This window comes from Halichoerus grypus, chromosome 7, assembly GCF_964656455.1.
Source record: "Halichoerus grypus chromosome 7, mHalGry1.hap1.1, whole genome shotgun sequence".
Taxonomy (NCBI): domain Eukaryota; kingdom Metazoa; phylum Chordata; class Mammalia; order Carnivora; family Phocidae; genus Halichoerus; species Halichoerus grypus.
In genome coordinates, this window is record NC_135718.1 from 76384457 (window position 1) to 76403800 (window position 19344).

Here is a 19344-nt window from a genome sequence, read left to right on the forward strand (position 1 = left end):
CCTGCTTCTGATCTATTACTTTATATTTTCTGTAAAGTTACATTTTTATCTATTACTAATTCTCCCCATCTTAACAGATGGAGTCCTACAAATCTCACAGAATCCACTGTAAAATAAAGTGGGGAATGAATAAATAACTTACCTGGGATTTGTTCATTTTCTGCTGTCTTGGAAAAATGTAGACAACTCTGAAGCCGTGCTGGGTTACAACAAGAGGGATGGGGTCATGGAAGATCTGGCCTGCCCAGGGGGCTCCTGAATCCTCCTGCCCTACAAAACTACACATACCCAATAGACAGGAAGAAGAATGTCAGTACCTCTGACCTTCAGATGTTCAAACACCACCTATCTAACGTGACTCTGATATAATCACGTAGTAGCTCCTGGGCATAACATTTTTCGCTGGGTAAATGTAAATATTTGCTCCCTGAGGATTTAACAGTTTAAACTTCTCTTGATGCTCACACAAAATTTTTTTTTAATAAAAAAACTGGTTTAAGCAATACACGCAGTGAAGTAACATTAACTCTTCACCGAAACTGTTGTAAAAATACTCCCGACTAATCTGTTATCAATTTCCCTGTTACTAAACCTTTGGTTAGTGATTCCACAGAAAGCTATAAAAAGCAGTGCTTTAAGGAAAGGTCTAGGTTTCAATTTCTGTATCTTGCCGTTTCTCAAAGGATCTTTTCAATGTAATTTGCTTTTCCTTGCGTGGAAAGCAGGGAGTTCTCGCTCATGAGTCAGGAGACACGACTTTCAGTCTTCGCCACTAACTGATTCTGAACAAGTCAGTAACCTTCAAGAGGGGAAGATTTTTTTTCTATTAAATGCGACAGAAACAGAATTCTCGAAGATCCTTCCTGAATGCCAGGGCAAGTCAGGACTGAGCAACAGCGCACATCAAGATGCAGTGATGGGCACGGCTGGTGAGCAGCGCAGACTCCAGGAAGGATAAAGGGAGAACCGAGGGAACGGGGTCTCCCCGAGGCGGGGTGGTAACCGCACAGCCCCGGCAGGCGGGCCCCGTTCCCCCGACTACCGCACGCAACCACCCGCCGCGTACGCAAACGCCCTCCCCGCAGCGCCATCCCCTTCCCACCGGTTCCGACACCCACCGTGCATGCGCACACGCCCTCTTCCTGCGGCCTCCGGGACGGGGCCCCACGGACAGCACCGCACGCTCCGCGCAGGGGCTGATCACGTGGGGTCCCGACCCCTAGTCCTGATGCAGACGTCCCCATCCTGCCGTCAGGGGGTCCGCCGAACTCCTCCACACTATCGGGCACCGACCGCCTACCCCCGACCCCCGGGTAGCACGGCGCACCCCCGGCCCTCGTCCAACCGTCTCGGGCTCACCTGTCGCTCCGTCGCCGTGAGGCACCGGCCCCAGAAAAGCGCAGAGCATAAGCGGCCCGAGAATAGCCTCCCACGCAAGAACTGAAGAAAATGGGGTGGGGGGGGAAGACGGAAGTGCACGGAGACAGGAGGCGGAACCAGGCATGCGCAGAAACAGACCTGCGCAGAACCGGGTAGCCGCTGCGATCACTGCTGCAAGTCAGAACGACCTTTCCCTGCTGACTACGGGCGGTGCGAGATTGGCTGAGTGCAGTCTTTACCCAGCACGTGAAAGTTTGGGGCGCTTGAGATAGTTCCCCAGGCAGGCAGAGCCGGTCAGGGACTCCCCACAGCTTACGGATTACAGCCGAGTTCTTTGTGCAGCAACTGTGCAATTCAGACACAGAGCTGTCACGGAAAGGGAACCTGCATGTCACGTTCACTTTTTCAAATACTAGGAAATAGATTCCATCAATAAAATAAAAGGATGCCTAAAAAAAAAATAGTATCCGACACCATCAGCGATTCTCTCAGAAAATGAAAAGCCAGGGGGCGAGGGCGGGGTCAAGAAACTAGTTCATCAAAAATCATGAAAACAGGGCGCCTGGGTGGCTCAGATGGTTAAGCGTCTGCCTTCGGCTCAGGTCATGATCCCGGGGTCCTGGGATCGAGTCCCGCATCGGGCTCCCTGCTAGGCGGGGAGCCTGCTTCTCCCTCTTCCTCTGCCTCTTTCTCTCTCTGTGACTCTCATGAATGAATAAAATAAAACATTTTAATTAAAAAAAAAAAATCATGAAAACAGGGCACCTGGGTGGCTCAGTCGCTAAGCGTCTGCCTTCAGCTCAGGTCATGATCCCAGGGTCCTGGGATCGGGTCCCACATCGGGCTCCCTGCTCAGCGGGAAGCCTGCTTCTCCCTCTCCCACTCCCCCTGCTTGTGTTCCTGCTCTTGCTGTCTCTCTCTCTGTCAAATAAATAAATAAAATCTTTAAAAAAAAAAAAAATCATGAAAACAATAAATGAAAATTGTAGATAAATCATAAAACAGACACATTCCAAAAATATATATTCATTTACATAAACATATTCTTTCCTCTGTGGAGACATTAAGATTACTTGAATAAATGAAGATCTACCCTTTCACAGAAAGAATCGATATTCTTTGAAAACATTCCACTAGGAATCTCACAGTCTTGCATGTATTTTTTTCTCTTTGATTTTTGTGTATCTTAATGTGTACTTTGCAAAAGCATTCTCAACTTCATCTGGAATAAATAAAAATCTAAATTAGCAGACAATAAACATTTCAAAAAGAAAAATTCCTGAGAAGTACCAATATGCATAATATTGCTCGAATAAAAATAGTTTGGCATCTGTTTCATGGAAACAAAGCCACGATTAAGTGTATTTTTTGAATGTAGTATAATAAATGTAGCATTTCAAAGCGCTGAGGAAAGAATGAAATATTCCAAAGCAATCCCTTCCCAGCAATTAGGAGTAAAGTTATGTACATAGATCACACATGGTACAATTCACATGGATTCGAGATTTAAAATAAAACACTAATAGTGTGAATAAAAATAGAGGTGACAAGTTGTGACACCAAAAATAGAAACCATAAATTTAGTACCTGATACATCATAAAAAACAAACAACTCAGCTCTATTTTTTAAAAAAGTTAAAAGCAAAATTATATTTTTATTATTTGAAAGAAAAGATACATTAATTTAAAAAGAGATCTTTAAATCAATAGAAAGAAAAACTTAAAATGGGCTACAGAACTAAGCACTAATATGATAATGAATGACAAAGGTATATAAAATGAAAATGAATGACAAATATATATAAAAGTCCATTATGAGAATTGAAAAAATGCAAATGTTTAAGTAAAAACATGTAAGATATTGAGATTTAATTTTTTAAAATTTCTGTACAAAAGTTCACTCTGCTGTACTTTTATGAATTTTGACAAATGCATAGATCTGTGTAACCACCACCACAGTCAAAATACAGAACTGTTTCATCACAGCCCCCAAAATTCCTTCATGCTACCCTTTTGAAGTCAAACTTTCTTAACCTTTGGCAGCTACTATCTCTTCTTCATGCCTATAGTTTGCCTTTTCTGGGAAGTCACATATATAGACTCTTACCGTATGTAATCTTACGAATCTGCTATCTTTTCCTTAGTACAATACACTTAAGATTCATCAATGTTGTTTAGTGTATCAATACAGTTGTTGGCTTTTATTTCCCAAGTCCTACTCCATGGTATGAATTTACCACACTTCACTTATCTCTTTCCCAGTCAAGTGACTTTAATTTCCAATTTGGGGAAATTATGAATAAGTAAGATACCATTTTGGAGTATAAGACTCAAACGTATTTTTAAAAAGAGTAAGACAGAGCTAGGGTGTGTGCCTGAGAAAATACTTATTCTTACTCACTTTTATTGAGAGCTTAATTCATGTAAACTCTCTAGAGGCTCATTTTTTTATCAAATTCTAAAGGAATTTTAACTGGGAAATTCCATTTAGACAACTATGCATGACTTTATGATAATAGAATTAATTTTCATTGATGTACGTACAAGAATGTTTACATCAGTCAGAGTCCAGGTGGGAAGAGAAACCTCTCAAATATGATGAGAGGGAATTTAATAGAACAGGTTAAAACAGGTATTTCAAAGGCAAAAGTGAACACCAAGGTAACAGGGGTAACAATTGCAGGCAGCAGTTACCACCCCAGGGTAACATGATGGAAGAAGTCAAAGAATTCAAACGTAGCCACTCAGAAGAGGATTCCACACTTGAAGAACTAGGATTCCACACCTGAAGCAGGGGAGGTGCCTGGGTCATGCTGGTATCATAGGTGCTGAGAGAAGAGCCTCGCAGAACTGGAATTCAGACCTTCAGGGGGTGCTGTCCAGTTACTGCAGGACTGTCAGAAGCGCATGGTGGGGTAATGCCTCTGAGGGGTGTCCCGCTCAGCTGGTGCTGCCTGTCAGAGAGGGATCAATATGGCTACATGTGGGAGAGCTAAAAGAAGCTAGAGAGTGAGCGAACCTGCTGGGATTAGATCTTAGTGATGGTTGCAGAACTTTGTGAATATACTTGAAACCACTGAATTTTCTGCTCTTAAGGGAGTGAATCTAATGATACGTGAATTATATCTCAATTTTTAAATACTTCAAAAAAAGAAGCTGTAGTGTACCACTAGTGGCCAAGGTGAAGGGCCATTGCTAGGGTGATGTTAAGGAAAGCACTCCGCAAACAGGAAGAAGGAAGTTGCTCCTCCCGTAACCCTGTCCTCCAAACTTCCTGTAGGGTCTCCTAGGGCAAAGCCTAACAGGCAGCAGGGGACAAGTGTGAAATGTGGTTTACACAGTCCCAAGCATCAATATCGCAATGCACAGTAGAGAAGGCTAGGCTTAGTGTAAGGAGGCAATAGCTAAAACTAACAGGATTCCTCACAATTTAATTTATAAAAGCAAATACTAGAAACAAAATGTACTTGAAGTTTGTGTAAGCAAAATAAATTAAGGCCATATAGTGGAACGCTATGTAACCATTAAAAGTGGTAATGTAGAGGGGCACCTGGGTGGCTCAGTTGGTTAAGTGCCCGACACTTGATTTCAGCTCAAGTTTTGATTTCAGGGTCCTGAGTTCAAGCCCCATGTTGGGCTCCATGCTGGGCATGGAGCCCACTAAAAAAAAGAAAAAACTGGTAATGTAGAGGTATACTAACTTACATAGGGGGTTGGTTACAAAATACTTTGAAATTAAGAATTTGGTTTATGTAAGCATATTTAAGACAAGATCACATTTAAAAAATGTACTAGAGAGGGGTACCTGGCTGGCTCGGTCAGTAGAGCATGCAACTCTTGATATCAGGGACATGAGTCCGAGCCCCACACTGGGTGTAAAGATTACTTAAAACAAAAGTGAGAAAAAAAATGTACCAGAGAGTGACATCAGCATGATGGCAGCATAAGACATTGGTTCCTCCTTTTTCTCTCCCTTTTTAAAAAACTAATTTGACATCCATCCATGAACAAAAATGGGTTGGTGGGAGTTGTGGAACCCAACACTATATGCCAAGAGACCCAGAATGAGTCTCCTCTACCTCTGTACCTATTAACAGGCACACAGTCCTTACTAAGAACTGCAGAACCAACAGAGCCAGCAAACCTGCCCAGTGCCTTTTGCCCTGGTTGGGAAAACAACCAGGAGAGTGCTCACCTAGGACAGATGAATGGTAAAGAAAATACACACACACACACACACACACACACACACACACACACGAATATTATTCAGCCGCAAAAAGAGAAATCTTGCCATTTGCAATACAGATACACCTTGAGGGCATTATGCCAAATGAGATAAGTCAAACAGTGAAAGACAAATGTTGTATGATCTCACTTATATATGGAATCTTTAAAAAAACAAAAACAACCAAAATCATAATACAGATGGGGGGTTGCCAGAGGCAGGGTGTGGGGAGTGGGTGTCATGGACAGAGGGGCTAAAAAGGTACAAATTGCCAGTTACAAGATAAATAAGGCTGGGGGATATAATGTTTGGCATGGTAAGTACAGTTAACAATACCGCATTGCATTTTTTTTTTTTAAAGATTTTATTTATTTATTTGAGACAGAATGAGAGAGAGAGAGAGAGCTCATGAGACGGGGGAGGGTCAGAGGGAGAAGCAGGCTCCCTGCCGAGCAGGGAGCCCGATGCAGGACTCGATCCAGGGACTCCAGGATCATGACCTGAGCCGAAGGCAGTCACTTAACCAACTGAGCCACCCAGGCGCCCCCGCATTGCATTTTGAAAGGTGTTAAGAGAGTAGATCTTAAATTTCTCATCACAAGAAAAAAAACCTGTAACAATTTGTGATAATGGATGTTAACTATACTTATTATGGCAATCACTTCACAATATATATATGTGCCAAATCATTATGTTGTCAACCAAATGCTTACCCAATGTTATATGCCAATTATCTTAATTATATATTCAATGCAATCCTATCAAAATTTTAATGGCATTTTTCACAAAATAGAAAAAACAATATTAAAATTTGTATGGAACCATAAAGACCACGAATAGTCCAACCAATCATGAGTAAGAACCAGGCTGAAGGCATCACACTTCCTGATTCCACACTATACCACAAAGCTGTAGTAATTAAACTAGTATAGTATTGGCATAAAAATAGCTGGGAAGACTAATGGAACAGAATGAAGAGTCCAGAAATAGACTCATGCATATACAGTGAACTAATATTTGACAAGGGATCCAAAAATGCTCAATGCAGAAAGATAGTCTTTTCAATAAATGGTACTAGGAGAATGAGATAACCACATGGAGAAACATGAAATTGGACCTCTATCTTACACCACTCACAAAATTAACTCAAAATAGGTTGAAGACTTAAACATTAAGACCTGATACCATAAAACTCTTAGAAGAAAACATAGGGTAGAAGCTCCCCCACAATGACTTTCTTGGTATGATTGTTTGGACATAACACCAACAGCACAGCACCGAAGAAAAAAAATCAGCAAGTAGGACGACATTAAACTCAAAAGCTGCTACACAGCAGAAGAAACAATAAAAAAAATGGAAAGGCAACCTACAGGAGAAAATATTTGCAAACCATATATCAAATAAATATATAAAGAACTCCTAAAACTCAAAAGCAACAAAAATCTGATTTAAAAATGGGCAGAGGAGTGGTACCTGGGTGGCTCAGTCGGTTAAGCATCCAACTCTTGATTTTGGTTCAGGTCATGATTTCAGGATCGTGATGTCAGGGTCATGAGATCAAGCCCTGCATCGGGCTCCATGCTCAGCAAGGAGTCTACTTGAGATTCTCTCTCTCCTTTTGCCCCTCCACCCCACTCTAATAAATAGATAAATCTTTCAAAAAAAAAATGGGCAGAGGAATAGGCATTTTTCCAAAGTAGGTATCTACATGGCCAAGCACATGAAAAGATGCTCAGCATCACTCATCATCAGTGATATGCAAATCAAATTCACAATGAGAGATCACCTCATACCTGTTAGGATGGCTATTATCAAAAACACAAGAAATAATATGTGCTGGCAAGGATGTGGAGAAAAGGGAACTCTTGCACACTGGTGGTAGGAATGTATGTCAGTACATCTACTATAGATAACAGTATGGACGGTCTTCATAAAATCAGAAATACAATTCTCATATGATCCAGCAATTCCACTAGTGGATATATACCCAAAGAAAATGAAAACAGGACACTGAAGAGATATATGCACTCCCATGTTTACTGCATTATTATTCACAATACCCAGGATATGGAAACAACCTAAGTGTCCATCAACAGATGAATGGATAAAGCAGGTGTGGTATATATATGTGTACACACACACACACACACACACACACACCAGAGTATTACTCAGCCATGAGAAAGGAGGAAATTTTGTCCACTTGCAACATGAATGGACCTTGAAGGCACCCTGGATAAAGTTTCCATGCCAAGTGAATTTTTCTCACGGACTCAGGTCCCAGCACAATGAACAGGAATCCCACCTGGAAGATAAAACTCTCTTATCTGAGCTCTCTCTCTGTAGAGCTAAATCGCAGAGACAGAACCCCCCAAAAGAGCTTACCTTGTATTTCTGTGATCAGATTTGTTACTCATCTCCCAAGAAGTGGGCAAAACCTGCAGGATGTCGCCATTCTCAGAAGCCATCAAAGACTCTGATCCCAGGTTCAGAAGGGAGGACAAGGTGGAGCTGCATGAGGGTGACACCAGCACTCTGTGCGGAAGTGTCACTTGATTGAAGGGACAGCTTCCCAGTCTTTCCTGATCTTTCACAACCTTGACATTTTGATGAATACTGGTTGGTTATTTTGTAGAATGGCCCCCACTATGTGTTTGTCTGATGTTTTCTCATGATTGGGATGATGTATGTGTGGGACAAGAATACCACTTAAGAGATGTGTGCTTCGCAGAGCATCGTATCAGGGAGTTCATCATGTTGCTATGTCTTATTACTGAGACACGTTAACCATTCTGTTAAAGTTATGTCTGCCAGGGTCCTCTGCTGTAACGTTACTATTTTTCTCATTTTAATTAATATCTTAATACTAGCATCTGTTAATGGATAGTGTCTGCAGTAATCATTGATGTGTGGTTTGCCTAATGATGGTCTTATTTCCTTCATTTAGATGACTTTTAAAGATTTTAAGAAATATTTTCAATTTCAATTTAAAAGAAGCCCAAATCATCAAATCACCCATAAGACCTCCTGGGCACTTGTGCAGGAGTGGGGTCCATTCACAGGATACCAACAATTATAAAATTCATTTAGGCTTCCTAGTTAAAATATCATTACCACATGGCAACCAGAGGTACAATTCATATTTCATTGGGGAAGTCGTTTTTAACATTTTCCGATCCTAGACAATTAATAATAATTCAGAAATTGTATTATTTTAACATCTACAATAATAAATACCAGACTTCATGAATGCTTATGTCATTTAAAATTTGGATATCAAAAACAATCTTAAAGTAAGATGGTACTCCTTTTATATATTCTTTTATGTACATATATATGGGTTTTAAATATACGGGAAAGGAAGATGTTAAAGGTTACACCCTGAACTAATAGCAATGGTTACAGCAAGGAAGACTACCAATGTCCAAGTGGTGGGTTCAAAAAAAACTAATGATTGAAAGATTTACTTTGAAATAATTTCAAACTTTAGGTAAGTTGTAAGAAAAGTGCAAAGAATTCCCATATCCCCCATAGCTAGATTCCCCAACTGTTAACATTTCACTGCATTTGCTTCGTATCTCTGTCTGATCAACTATCCTATTATCATTATTCTTTTCCTGATTATATGAGACAGAGCTACGGATGTCATACATCACAATTCCTAAGTACTCCACCAGGCCTTCTCCTAAAACAAGGACACTTTCTTACAGAACCACCAACTAAATATGCAAGTCAGAAAATCAACCCTGGTAGAGCACTATTGTCAAATCCACAAACCCCATTCCAATCTCAACAACTGTCCCAACAAAGTCTTTCCTTTCTGGTCCTGGATCCGGTCAGTCTGGGTTTGTCCTGTGTTTCTTCATTACCAGACTTTCTTGGTAGTAACCACAGAAAAGATGGATCAGTGGTATGTCAGGGGCCACACAATGCAGACCATGGTGATATTAGCCTGGATCCTCTTGTCATTTTGGTGTCTGCCAGGTTTCCCCACCATAATATCACCATTATCTCCTTTGAAATTGGTATTTGTGGAGATATATTCTGAGGTTATGCCAATAATCTGTTCCTCATCCACTCACCAATCTTAGTATCTATTAATAATGTTACTAATAATCAATCACTACTATCATGGTTACCAAATACTGGTTTTCTATTTCCATTATTCCTCATACATTTACTAGTAAGGAAGAGATTTCCCTTCTCCCCACTTACTTATTTCTATGGATTCATGGCTTTCTGTTTTATACCATAGGTTATACTCCATTGTTACTATTCATTTTTATGTTCAAATTGTTCCAGATTTGGCCAATAGGAGCATCTTCAAGATGGTCTTATAGTAACTTTTGCTATGCCCCCATTATTCGTTGAGCCATTCCTTGCCTTCTCTCACAGGAAGATGTTTTAGGCTCATCTGCTTTTCCAGGCCCAGGTCTGGAATCAGGCATTTACCAAGGACTTCTGCTTCCTTTAAGTGGAAGACAGTATCTAGAAACCAAACTCTGGAAGCTAGTGCTCATAGCTCCTGGGATGGAGTTGCTTCTGAGCAATCTCAGCATAAAGAGCTAGGAAATCTGTGTATGGAGGACATTCATACACACACACACGCATGTGTATGTTTGTATACACACATGTATATCTGCATATACATGTGCATGTGTCTACCCACATATGTACACACACACCTATAAATGTATCTAGGTTTAAAAAATGATCAATTCCTACCAGTACCTCCAATTCTGATTCAACCCCTCGGGGTTCTGTTCCATCTTCCACCTTTCTATATTTATAAATACCTTCAACAGGGAGAAACTTGGCTCCCATTTTCAATACATTCATCTTCCCCTCAATGCAATCAATCTCCAACCACGCCAACAATTTCCTCTATTTATAATCTCCTTAGCCACCAACTCCCCAGCGTCCCATGTCTCTGTGATAGGAACAGTAGTGCTACTCCGTTCCTCTGTGTGGAGCTCCTCTCTTCACCTCACTGACCTGCAATGGGACTGCTGTCCTTGTGCTGGAAGGGAAGGGAAAAGAAAGGAATAGCTGTAATTTGAAAAAAGAATATATTCCAGTATTATTTGTAAAATAAAAATAATAAAAATGAAGAAATAACGCTACAGATGGAATGTTTATGTCCATATCACTTCTTCCCTCCAAAAAAATCATGTGACAAACTAATCCCGATGTATTAATCCTATTAGATGGCACACAAATTCAATACTATTGAATGATACCAAATGTCAGTATTATTTATGTTAACTTCTACTGCTTGACTGGGTTGGGTCAGCCGACTTTTCCCACTATAACCACACTTACGTTTTACCAGCTGTCATGCTTGGCCAACAGTATATGCTTGAGGACTGCAAGGATGGAGGAGGGCAAAGGGACATGCTTCTTCCCGGGCTTTCCGTCCGCATCCTGTGCTGTCAGCACCCTAGCAATGCTGCTTCACACCCCAGTCAGGCATGGAGTCTTCTGAGAGATGCAGCTAAATTCAGTTTGCAGTTTTTCTAACACTCGCACACCAGCGTCATCATGCCCCATCAGAGAAACCAGTGCCAGGCAACCAGCACTCTCTCCTCAGCCAGTATGGGCCCCAATCCCGAGAGGCCCCTCCTCTGGGCTCTGATACCCACATCAGTGGGACAGGTTCCTTTCAGAGGCCTGCACTTCAGCTCTGAGGGAGGCCCCCCCACCCCATCCCTTCATTTGACCAGCCTAGAGCTGGTAGCTGCGGCCTGCAATTGCTATCTTAGTGATACATTTGGGTTTCATTTTTCCCTTTTCGATTCCTGCTATCTTTATATCTCAGTGTGCCCTTTTACCCTTTCAGATCCCCAGTTAACAACTGTATACCAAGTTAACAGTGCTTTAGATCATATTGTTTCTGTTCAAATCACTGCTATGGTTTCTGTCTTCTGACAACCCTGGTATGTCTCACTGCAATTTAATCTCAGGAAGAGCAGAACTTACATTTTATTCACTGTTGTACAATGCCTTCTACTTAATAAGTGACTAATAAATCCTGATCGATTCAACAAATGTTTGTATTTATAGTCACTAAAACGTTTTTCTCACTGTGGGTTGAGGATTCAGCTCTACTCTGGATAAAGTACACAATGTCCAAAATTGTATTGTTCATAATCATGAAAAATTAGAAACAAGATGCCTTTCAACAGAATTAAGTTATTTTAATAGAACGGAGTATAAGATGCTAAAAAATTACAAGAGCTACATATATAAACACGGACATAACTCAAAACCGTTATGCTGGTTTTAATAAAGGAATAGTGTTCAGGATAAGGCACAAAGCGTGATGTGACAAAATGTTACTAGAACCACTGAAATTCACAATGAGTTTATACAAAGCAGCAAAAAGCAGAGAGTGAAGAGCAGTGAAATCATTGGTGTGGGGCAGTAGGGTGGTATCCTATGGTTGGCCCATCTGGATTGTGCACCACCAGAATAACGGGGACCTGAATACAGGGCCTAGAAATGTAACAGCCACACCAAAGGATAAATCTCTATACAATAAAAATGTGGTTTCAAATCAGTGAAATAGGGGTGAATGAATCAAAAGGTGAAAGATCAATTGGCTATTCATTTGGAAAAAAACAAAGTTGGATTTTTAGTTCATACCATATTTAATCAACAACAGAAAAAGGTCAGTAGATGATTCTATTCACTTTAAACACGTTTCGTATGTTTTAAAGACAAATCTGACAAAATACAAAGTTTTAATAAGAATTTTCTTGTATCAACTCAAGAAGCAGAAATACATTTCATACTATGGAATGACAGACCATTTTATTTCTAATGTTCAAGTTCTAAACATAAATGCCTTTAGCTCTAATAACAGAAAACTCTGACCCAAACTGTTCAGTACCTGTGAGGTAGATAATATTATATCCATTTTGCAGATGAGGAAATTGAGGCAGAAATTGAGGCAGAAATTAAATCACTACATAGATCACTCAAATAATAAGTGACAGACATAGAACAGCTCGTCTGAAAAAAACACGTATAATTGTAGGAGGGAAAATGTGGCATTCTACCACACTAAATACAAATGCAGATAGTTTTTTGCTCACATAAAATCTGACCTTCACACTTAAAACTTATATAAGCATATTCTTTGGATATAACACAAATATAAAATGGGGAAAACTTCTTCAACAGGCCCTGCTTTCAATCTGTACAGAATAATAAGTACTAATGTTCAAGGCCAATTTTGAAAATTGATTCAGATGTGTATTATAAATAACTGTGTACTGAATCATTGCATACTTCAAGTAAATCTTGATTTTATCAGTCGTTATTTGGTCATCTCCTAAAAGAACAGTTTGTTAACAATGTCTATACTGATTTACACGTGCCACCAAAAAGTAGAAAACACACATGATGCATGGTATTTCATGCATTCAACGCTTCTTTTTAAAAATATATATTGTGGTGTAAGAATATGATGGGACAACAATAGCATTTAGTGTCAGAAATTGTACTGTATGTTACAAAAATTATTTAGCTAAGGGTGCATTGTTCCTACTATAACTATTTTGGAGGCTACAACAAAATCAAGCATATAGAAAGTAGCCGTTAAAGAGCACACTCCTATGTATAAGCCTAACAAAGCTCAGAGGCTTATTATTACTCATGTAAACAAGCAGTGCTGTTACTTTATTCACATAGACAGTGCTGTACTTTGAGTTTACATATATTATTCACATATACACTTAGTGCTGTTACTTTAATCACATATACACTTAGTGCTGTTACTTTGATGTTTACAAAGTGCTGTTACTTTATTCACATATACATTTAGTGCTGTTACTTTGAGTTTACATATATTATTCACATATACACTTAGTACTGTTGCTTTGATGACTCAACTCACTTGTGCCTTCTCAAAGCTACATATTCTTTGTTGACCGTGACGGTCAAATAAATATCCCGTGTTAGATTATTAATAAGATATTTAGTATTGCATCCAAAACATTGCTTCCAGAATAAGATTATTTCTAGATGAGGATGTTTTCCTCACTTCCTAAACTGACAATTTTCTTTTGTTATGTATTCTCTGATAAATAAATCTTGAAATGTTTTTCAAGTTAACTAGCTTTTATTCTACTCTCAATTATCTGATGGTCAATCAGATGTAGATTCTTTGTGAAAATTTTCCTATATCCATTTCATTTTGGGGTGTTTCAATTCGTAAATCTCTGATTTACAAAATGCTTGACTTGTTGATGAAAGTTTATTAAAATGAAGAATACTGAGAGCAGTTTCCCTGCCCACTGAATTCTCTGACATACAGTGTTTCTCATACCTTCATTAGATTCACGAGGTATATGAGATGAGGGATGGCTAGGATATACCATGACAACAAAAAGCCCTAAACATGTAATGGCTGAACAAATCCGAAATTAATTTCCAGTTCATGACAAAACTTACAAGTGATGTTAGAGAAGGCAGAACTCTGTGCAGGACCCTGGTTTCTTCTAACCTGTGAATCTGTAATCTCTAATGATTAGCTCCCAAGTTACCCTGAGGATGATCTCCATTACCCTTTGATAAGGAAAGAAAAATGGGAGTAGGAAAAATTCCAAATGAGGTCCTTTACAGGCTTGGAATTTGTTTCAGAGGTCATATGGCCTCATGTGAATGGAAGGAAAGCTAGAAAATCTTGACTAGTTATGTAACCACAAAGAGAAATGGGTATTGGGAAAAACAGAGCAAGTTTCTGCCACAGAGCTTCTACCCTATGTGAATTCCTTGATGATGAGTAAGCGCTGATTTCCGGCCAAAAGTTTTTCCACATTCACAACATTTATAAGGTTTCTCTCCTGAGTGAATTCTCAGATGGGTAGTGAGGGTAGATTTATGACGAAAACTCTTCCCACATTCGTTACATTCAAAGGGTTTTTCCCCTGTGTGAGTTCTCTGATGATTAATAAGAGTTGACTTCGTAAGAAAAGCTTTCTGACATTCATGACACTGAAAGGGTTTCTCTCCTGTGTGAGTTCTCTGATGTACATTAATGGCTGACAGATGACGGTAAGTTTTACCACATACATTACATTGAAAGGGTCTATCTCCTGTGTGAGTTCTCTGATGTTGAGTGAGGGCTGACTTCTGGCAGAAGGTTCTCCTGCATTCATTACATTCATAGGGCTTTTCCCCCGTGTGAGTTCTCTCATGTCGAGTGAGGGATGACTTCTCATAAAAGGATTTCCCACATTCATTACATTTATAAGGTTTCTCTCCTGTGTGAATTCTCTGATGTGCATTAACATCTGACTGCCGATAGAAAGTTTTCCCACACTCATTACATTGAAAGGGCTTCTCTCCTGTGTGAGTTCTCTGATGAACATTAACTTCTGACTGCCGATAGAAAGTTTTACCACATTCGTTACATTGAAAGCGTTTCTCTCCTGTGTGAGTTCTCTGATGCACATTAACGTCTGCCTGCCGATAGAAAGTTTTACCACACTCCTTACATTGAAAGGGTTTCTGTCCTGTGTGAATCCTCTGATGTGCGTTAACATCTGACTGCCGATAGAAAGTTTTACCACATTCCTTACACTGAAAGCGTTTCTCTCCTGTGTGAGTTCTCTGATGCACATTAACATCTGACTGCCGATGGAAAGATTTACCACATTCATTACATTGAAAGGGTTTCTCTCCTGTGTGAGTTCTTTGATGTGCATGAACGTCTGACTGCCAATAGAAAGTTTTACCGCATTCATTACATTGAAAGCGTTTCTCTCCTGTGTGGATTCTCTGATGTGCATTAACATCTGCCTGCCGATAGAAAGTTTTACCACATTTACTACACTGAAAGGGTTTCTCTCCTGTGTGAATTCTCTGATGTAGCTTAATGTCTGACTGCCAATGGAAAGTTTTGCCGCATTCATCACATTGGAAGCGTTTTTCTCCTTTGTGAATTCTCTGATGTACCTTAATGTCTGATTGGCGGCGGAAAGTCTTCCTGCGTTCATTACATTGGAAGTGTTTCTCTCCTGTATGAGTTCTCTGATGTTGAGTGAAGGCTGACTTCTTGCAGAAAGTTTTTCCACATTCATTACATTCATGGGGTTTCCCCCCTGGATATGTTCCCTCATGTCGAGTGAGAGATGACTTCTTACAAAAGGACTTCCCACATTCACTACATTTATAAAGTTTCTCCCCTGTATGTGTTATCTGATGGTCTGTGAGGGGTGATTTGTGACTTGTTTTCCCACATGAATTAAATTCATGGGGTTTCTCTCCTGTGTGTGTTCTCTGATGCACTGTGAAGTTTGACTTGTAGTTGAATGTTTTCCCACATTCACTACATTTGAATAGACACTCATGTCTCTGTTTTTTCTGAACTTTAGCGAAATGTGACATCCTGCTGAAATTATTTTCAATCTGATTGCCTTTGCATTGTTTTATTTCGAAGGAGACCCCATGACATTTCAAGAGAGATGCCTTCTCACAGGTTTGTCCATGTCCATTATATTCACAGATTTTCTCTCCTGTGTCAATTTGCCTGCGTGGAATTACTGTGGTCTTTTTTCCTAAGGACTTTCCACCATCATATTTTAAAGTCTTCTCTGAAGATTGACTATTTACGTGCTGAGTAATACCATTCTTATGACCAAGGGCTTTCTCATATTGATTATTTTCATGAGAAATCTCTTGAGTATGAGGTTTTTCCTGCTTAATATCAAGTAATTTCTCATATACATTTAACATGGGAGGCTTTTTTCTTGAAGAATTTCTCTTACTACCAACTGATATTAAAATATTTTTCAAATTCATTCCATGTAAGTCATGTTTACAGGGCATTTTTCTTGAAGGAATAAACTTTGTACTCATATTAGATGATTTTCTTAAAGCATAAACTTTCTCTGAAGTCACTGTTTTGTTGTTTAATAAAACTTGTGGCAAATATTTGTCTTGGTTTTTCTGGATTCTCTCTGTTAGGTGAGCTTTGCTGTCTTCTAGAAATGAAAATATTGAACAAACCATAAGAATTTTACAGTTCCAATGGAACTGGATTAACATACAAATGTTCTATTATATATTTGACTTTTGGTTTCAGTAGTACCTCAGGATCAAAGTGCCTTTTTCCCACCCAGTTCAAGAAAACGTATGTGGAAAAAGAAAGAAAATGAAGATATAAATTCAAGAAGCAGCGAAGAGAGGATGGAAGATTGACAGATCCAAGTATGAGAAAAATCACAGAAGATAAGATGGGTCCAACTGAGCTAACGAAAAGTAATTGGAATCACAAGAAAAATGAGTAGACAAAGGTGTTTATGGAGAAAAAAGAGACATTAAGGAGACAGACTAGGTCTAATACTCTCAAAGCTATATTTTTTTAGTAACGCCCAAACAAGTTTTCATGCTTCCAGTTGAATTTCCCTCCTACACAATAGCAAGATAAATTTCTGAATGCACCAATGGCCTTATGTTCAAGGAAAGAGTCATCAGACTGTACTCTAATTCCCCTCCCAACAGGAATGCCAACATCCCTAAATAAAGTATAAAATAATGACAAAATAAGTAATCTTGTGCCAACATAGATCTGATGTATCACCCTATTTTGGCTTTGATACTTTCATATTGCTCTACTATAGCCACTCAACAGGTGAACCCACCATGATAATCACATTTGTGTTCACTTACTTTTCCATAAAATAGCATTACCAGTGCGAAAATACTAATACTTAATTTTGGTTTATCTTTCACATTTCACATGTCCACATTTCAGGTTTCTGTTTATTATCAAAATTTAAGGATCATATATTTCCAACCAAATCCCAGGAAATGAGTAACATTTATGTTGATTTACCATTTAAAAAATACTGTCCACATTTGCTACCCAGTGCAACGAAGTCTATCCCAAGCTAAAAAACCACAGCAAACAAAATTTACACCAACTAAATGCACATCAGATTTCAAGCTGCCATTCTACAACTCCCAGTCAATATCCTCTGCACCAGTTTAGTCAGTTCTTTGTCTCATTAAATTACTCATTCTTGACTACAAGGTCAAAGTGCGTTCTCTCACTCAGAGCCAAGGCTAGGATGTACGCTATTCAGTATCTAGAAAAATGACATAACACCATTATTCCAAACCTTCAAGAATGACTTTTCAAATCTTCCCACTTTCAAAACTTTCAAACTTATATTCATTCTAAATCTAAAAATAGACGAGCTGTTTTAACACAACCATAAATAGCACTGCTTTGTAATATATACTGTACTTCATCTAATGCAATATACACATATTTAACATTCTAAAATCAGAATGCATCTTATAATTGATAACAGATCTGTGATAAGCAGGCCACAATATAATGAGCAGAATATTTTTTCCTTAGTGGTGCATCACATAATGGTCTAGTTACAATCTATGGCTTCTTAGATTTGAGAGGATGACAATTTTCTTCTTAATTAAATGCTGAATTTAAAGTGGTTCATGCAATTTTATTCTCATTCTTCAATCCAGATGATGGCAAACTTTTCCTTAAAGGGCAAAATAGTACACATTCTAGATTTTGCAGGCCATACCTGTCTGTCACAATATTGAACTCTGCTATTAGAGCATGAAATTGGCCAAAGCCCGTATGTTAACAAAGGAGTATGGTTGTGTTGCAAAAACATTTTATTTATAAAAACATGTGGTAGGTCTGCAGACCATACTTTATAACCACTGCTCATAACAGGGTGTTGTTAAGTCTGATTTTCTGTGAACCTGAGTAATTTTAAATCAATAGACTTCAACACGCTGGGTGTATGAGCATTACCTGGAGAGCTTTTTCAAACACAAATGTTTAGACACTATGCTGTTTTATTCCTGAATCAGGAATTACAGGTTCATGTAAGTAATCAGACAGAGATCCTTCACAATGTTTTCAGAATATGAAATTTTTCCTCTCCTTGATTCCAATCAACATGTGTTTATCAAATGCCTATTTCAGGTTATATACCAAAGTAAGAAAGAATAACACAATCGCCATTTTCTTTGTTAGATCATACCCCAAGTGTGAAAAAAGGTAGATATGATCAGGTAACAGATCATTTACTTTTGTTTTTTCTGAAAGACCCACTGCACACTGAGCACTGAGAGAAAGAAGAGATTACACTGGCTCAAACATTTGAAGTCTCTTTCTTGGAAGCAGATACACTTAACTTGTACTATAAGGACATTCAATATAATAACAGTAAAAACAGTGTTTTACTTATATACTAAAAAATGTTCTGAGTAATTTTCACTTATTAACTCATTTAGTATCTAGTCAGGGAAAGCAAGAAAGGTGTGACATGGGAAAGCATACAGTATGCCTAAGTGACATTTGATGCGAGCGGATCTAATGATGTTTAGCCTAAGTGTAAACAACATAAAAATAAAATTGGAGCAGCCAAATAAGGCACAATGCAGTAGCCAATAAAAGGCAAGTTAATTTAAATTTCATGAAATAAATAATAGGGGGAGCATAGGTTTATCTTGTCAGGCTACTGAAAAAAAAAATGTATTCTAGGCAAACAAAAACACAAAATTACCACCATCAAGAACAAAAAAATTCTCACCAACTACAATTAGGAATGGGGAAAAAATAAAAGCATGAGGGAATATAGTTCTTACTGATATTGACGTAAAGCAAGAACATGAAAAATATTAGAAGTTTACAAAGAAAAAATACTCAAGAATACAAAAGAAATAGTTTGTCACGTGTGCTT

The 19344-nt window shown here is 38.8% G+C and overlaps 2 protein-coding genes across 7 annotated transcripts in view; both read right to left on the reverse strand.

The window, feature by feature from the left end:
* Window positions 1-1486, reverse strand: part of LOC118519392 (uncharacterized) — a 52893-nt gene extending 51407 nt beyond the window's left edge. Inside the window, 2 exon segments of the mRNA XM_078077767.1 lie at window positions 143-278; window positions 1360-1486. Coding sequence (XP_077933893.1) covers window positions 143-157 — 15 coding nt within the window. The 5' untranslated portion in view covers window positions 158-278; window positions 1360-1486.
* A 10294-nt stretch (window positions 1487-11780) lies between these two features.
* The window catches only part of LOC118527511 (uncharacterized), a 28604-nt gene continuing 21040 nt past the window's right edge, over window positions 11781-19344 (reverse strand). For all 6 annotated transcript variants that reach the window (XM_078077770.1, XM_078077768.1, XM_078077769.1 and 3 more), the window contains one exon: window positions 11781-16599. In XM_078077770.1, coding sequence (XP_077933896.1) covers window positions 14369-16599 — 2231 coding nt within the window. In that variant the 3' untranslated portion in view covers window positions 11781-14368. The remainder of the gene's footprint in view (window positions 16600-19344) is intronic.